Below are 5,000 nucleotides of genomic sequence, written 5' to 3'. Positions count from 1 at the left end.
TATATTTTGAGGTGACGTTTTAGTCGACCGTCGCCGTCGTAGATCTTAAATTCCTTATTGTCTACGTTCACCCTGGAACCGCTCCTACCAATTTATAAAATTTCGCTAACATTGTACGAGGTAAACCAGGTGGAAAAATCGCGAAAGACTTACAATACTGAGTGCAAAGGTGACATTTTCGTTAAAGTCCCTTCTTGTCTAAAACAATGGTACGTGAGATGTGCGTGGTAAAAGATGACCTTTAACTTACTGGCATCAGTTCTTGATCAGCAAATGGTTCTGCGTGAGGATCCAGAAACTAATAGAACCAAAAGAAATTGTCAAAAGAAACTGTTACGTATAGCTGTCACGCAAATACTGTCATGAAAAGATAAAAAACAGTCACGCTAAAGCCTATACACTATTCCTCATTACACACACCTTATTTCTTTCACAGCGGCCTGCTACGGGAACCTGGAGGTACCAAGTTTCGGTTTGATCCATGAGCTGGACAAAGAGCGCACTGTTAAAGGAAAAGAATGGGTGCAATAATCAGCGCCCCTCGAAAGATGACTTGAGGTTAATGAATCAGTGTTACTGCGCCTTTTAGTAACATGCGGACTCTTTAATTCAAAGGTCAACCGACAAAGGCGTTTTTCGCTACCGTCAATCTAATGTTCGGCGGCTCCTCCGAACATCCGACTACTGTCGAGCGCGCAGTAATCAAATCACATCGTTGAGCCCAGTTCAGTCAACATAGTCGGAAGCTGGGTGGAGTCGCCGAACATTTGATTGACGGTAGCGAAAAACGCGTTTGTCGGTTGACCTTTGAATTTAAGAGTCCGCATGTTATTGAAAGACGCAGTAAAATCACAAACCTCTCCAAATTATCATTACTTCCAAGTGCCACGAGACGGTAAACCAGCTGAAAGCGGCTAATAACTATCTATCTTCCCAACTTAAAGATGGATTACCGATGCTTATCGACATCATTACGAAAGACATTTATATTGAAGTGCGGTTTACAGACGAAAGACAGAAATGATTCCCGCACTTGACTGGACAATTTCATAGATACCTAAGTACTGTAGTCACTTTATAGACTCCCGCACTTCAAATGTACATTTCTTTCACTCATCAAGCCCAACTAATTGACCTGCTCTCAACTGAGTGGCTTCATAGCTCAGTTGGTTGAGCATTGCATCGGAATCGTAGAGAGTCATGGGTTCGAATCCAGTTGAAGCCACTTGAATTTTTTAAAGAGCTGCGTCCTGGAAATATGCACTTACAAAGCATCGTGCTCCAAGAAATTCGAGTCCATGAGAAACTTTGCCACTTTCCTAAGGAATGACCAAAAAGCAATGTTAGTTTAACGGCAATTGTAAATCTGGTTGTTTACCATCTACAAGCAGAAACCGGTTGGTACTAGGTTTGTTCAAATGGTAAGCAAAAACTCCCGAATGGGGAATTTAGTTGGGATCGGCGTGTACCATTTACAAAATCCGTTCAAGGTTACCGAGAGAGTCTGGAGGGAGGCAAAATCATGGGGGAATGCAAATGGTAAACACGTTTTCCGTTTGGAAATTCTGTTTGGGGAATTTTGGACTACCTTTCAAGAAATCCCGTTTTCTCCGGAAATTTTCCGTTTGGGAAGACCAAAATAGGCTTACCATTTACATTCCAACCGAAATTTCCGGATTTTTGTGGTAAATGGTAAACAACCTGTATCACAAATTTCATGGTGCCGTGTGAGCGGTCCAGGAACTTTACTCCACCGTTAAGAAATTGGTCCAGGCCCTTGTAAATGTGCTCTTACTAGGACAGCGCTCTCAAAGAGCTAGAAAGTTCGATCACAATAGCGACTTCTTAAAAGATCTGCAACGGCGACGGTGACGAAAATGTCATCTCAGAATATTGCTTTGCACTATCGTAAACCTTCCGCGATTATTCCATTTCGTCCACGTCGTACAATGTGCGCGAATTATCCTAAGAAAATTGGTACGAGCGCTTGCAGAATAAAATAGAGAATGGCCGTGTTTTCACGACAGCTGTTGTCTCGCTGAACATTCCTGAAAGTGGTTTGTTTGCAGACTTCGTTAAGCGACTTTAAACTGAATGATACGTGTTTTCACGGCTAAGATTAAATGAAGAGAGAGCACATGCCAATAAAATTATAAAAATAGTACGCCTGTTGTATTTTCGATTTGAATAACTGCAAGCCACTCCTCATTGGCCGAAAGTAATTGCCAACTTGCTTAACCTGCCTGGTTTGGTGGCTTAAACTTAATGAGAATTCTATTGAAATTTGCCGACTCGCTTATCTTTAAGCGAGTTGGGAAAGGAACTGCTTTGACGGAATTTTCGGTTGTCACTCGCTCAGCGACTGGTCAGTGGCCGGTTGCTCGAAGCCTGGTTAGCGCTAACCGCTGGTTAACAGATTTCAAAACCTATAGGTTTCCATGGTATTTAACGCTAACCATGCCACGATTATTTTTCCTCTTTTAACCAATGATATCACTGTTTTGTGGCGTTGCCACTCCTTAATCAGTAAAAGGACTTGACTTACAGACTCGATCCTTCAAGATACTGACAAATGCTTGTGTCCTTGTGAAGCACATACACAATAGGTGCAAGAAGCTCATGCATTCCCTAAGGTTAGAAAAAAAAGGCACAGGATCAATATATCAAATTGTGAGTTACTTGCTGTTTATCTTTACTGTGCACTTCGAGAAAATTATTTTTCCTTTGTTCCTCTCCCAGGAGCCTCTTTGTCGCACTTGAGTTCGGAAAATGAACTGTCGGAAACGGCAAGACACGTACTTACATTTGCTAGTTAGCTGATGACTTTATACAACAAATGAGAATGTGCACCGATCGCGTTTCTGTTAATTTACTCGGATTACTGGAAACGATCACGTGCGAGAAGTTGAGTGAAGGAAACTGTTGACTTAAGCTATGTTCAACTGTAAAATGTAAATATGATACTAAGGCAAAGGTATATATCGTTACAAGAGCGTTTTCAACATGAAAGTGCAGTTATACATTCGATTTCCATGCCCGCTCTCCGTTTTATCCTTTATGAATGACTGTACTAGTAAAGTGTGAATACCTGTTTATAACTGAGGGCTTCGTTCTTTTTGGCATGACAGAATAGAATATTTAGCATCATTTCTCTGCAACAGTCACCATAGAAAGTATTCTTTTTTAATGACACAAATCAAATGAAAATCTATGAAAGTGAATGAATGTCAGCATTACCACTTACTTAACTTTTGACTGCTGAAAAAAGTCAATTTCTGGAAATCTGCGGACGAAACGTTGTGAGACAAAAAGCATTAAAATACCAAAGAGGTGGTTTGTTTCAAAAACAACCTCTAATTTACACCATAGCTATACAGTGTATCTCTGCCTCGAGAGTTGCAAACAACACAAAGGCTTGCAATTGGGCAAGGAAAATGGAATAATACCAAAATTTAAAATACGAACTCAGTTATTTCAGATATCAAGTTCCACTTTAACGAGTAAATAACAAACGCAATGCAGAAGTTTGCTGTTTTGCAAAAACGAGTGAACGTTGTTTCATTACGACTTTTACTCGATCTGCACCCATGTGGCCAAAACTGACGACAAAAATATGGTTACGTCATTTCTGTCACGCTTGATGTTCAAGCAAAATACTATTTACTTCATATGAGTGGAACTTTAAGACATCATTTTGTCTAGTGCCACACCATTTACTCATTGTGATTGGGAACGAGAGAAACACTGTAAGTTATGTATTTTTGGCACCAAGAGAGTGGCAAGTCGAGAACTTCTACATCTTCAAGTTGGCTATGAACAACAGCGTTTGGTCAACAAATAAAGAAAAATATGGAAAATACCAAGAAATTCATTTCTGGTACATACAGTTGAAACAGACAAAAACACTTACAGTCTATCCAGATCTTGCTTTATTGTTGACTTTAACTCAGTGTCAAGGAAATACTGTTTCCATGGACTCTAAACAATGAATAAAGAGATTGTAATAATGAAAGATGAGTTTCAGAATACTCAAAAAAATTCTGCTGTGTATCTAGCAGGAGTCAAAATAGTGAATTCAGATGCTCAAAACCTTGAGCATATAGAGGATTAATTATTATGGTCCTTAGCTTCAAATGATGTTTGGAGCGTTCCGGTTTCTTTCAAGTATCCCAATTGTCGTTTGCTGTTCCCCCATCCCAGAATGCAATACGTTTGGGGGGTTGTTTATATAAAAACAATGCAAGTTATTTCCTCTTGGGACTGTATCGTGTTTCAGTGAACTGGATATTCATTGTTTGAATGTAAATAACTGCCCAAAATGAACTGTATTATGGGATTTGTGAAAATACCAAATGGATAAAAACACTTCTTTATTTGTTTAGCATTGTAAACATATATCAATGATCTACCATAATACATTAAATAGCGATAATGGAATATGATATGCATTGAAATATTTAGAAACGTCCTTTGTAGCTTGCATGGAAGTTTGAACTCCTTCCAGATTTTTAAAATCAAAGATGTCCCAAGTGATTGCAGGGTGTTTTAATCCTTATTAATCAATTTGCACCCAAATTCTACAAATACCCTGCATGTGGATGTACATTGATGCAACACACTAGCTGAATAAAGCACATCAAAGGTCAAAACTTGTGGCAACTAGAAAACACAATAGTCATATTTAAACAAGAAAAAGTATTCCAGCTCTGTGATTTCCAGCCCACAATGTTATCGTCAATATTAAACCTTCCATTAGCACACAAGAAACAACAAAATGTGAAGTTTTGTTAGCATGCAGTAACTCACCGTTTCATCTTGAGAGAGGGGATTGAACACTGCCAAGTCTGCTTGATCATTCTTTCCTTTGTTTGGATCAAATAAACACTGAAGGATAGCAATGCAAAGACAAATGTAATTGAAGGTAAAGTTTAGTTAAATAGCTTCACCATGTCACCAGGGTCCCAAAAACAGCTCAATTACTGGTCAATTAGTCAATTACT

General features: G+C 39.1%; 1 protein-coding gene across 2 annotated transcripts in view; it reads right to left on the bottom strand.

The window, feature by feature from the left end:
* LOC138045814 (TBC1 domain family member 5-like) overlaps window positions 1–5,000 on the bottom strand; it is a 25,263-nt gene that overhangs the window by 14,721 nt on the left and 5,542 nt on the right. For both annotated transcript variants that reach the window (XM_068892445.1, XM_068892449.1), the window contains 8 exons: window positions 4,807–4,884; window positions 3,911–3,978; window positions 3,245–3,283; window positions 3,089–3,152; window positions 2,546–2,628; window positions 1,269–1,319; window positions 421–502; window positions 251–298 (listed from right to left, as the gene is read on the bottom strand). In XM_068892445.1, coding sequence (XP_068748546.1) covers window positions 251–298; window positions 421–502; window positions 1,269–1,319; window positions 2,546–2,628; window positions 3,089–3,152; window positions 3,245–3,283; window positions 3,911–3,978; window positions 4,807–4,884 — 513 coding nt within the window. The remainder of the gene's footprint in view (window positions 1–250; window positions 299–420; window positions 503–1,268; window positions 1,320–2,545; window positions 2,629–3,088; window positions 3,153–3,244; window positions 3,284–3,910; window positions 3,979–4,806; window positions 4,885–5,000) is intronic.

The sequence above is a fragment of the Montipora capricornis genome, chromosome 1 (assembly GCF_036669925.1).
Source record: "Montipora capricornis isolate CH-2021 chromosome 1, ASM3666992v2, whole genome shotgun sequence".
Lineage (NCBI taxonomy): Eukaryota > Metazoa > Cnidaria > Anthozoa > Scleractinia > Acroporidae > Montipora > Montipora capricornis.
The sequence above is the reverse complement of the archived record's forward strand: the minus strand, read 5'-3'. Positions and strand labels throughout refer to the sequence as shown.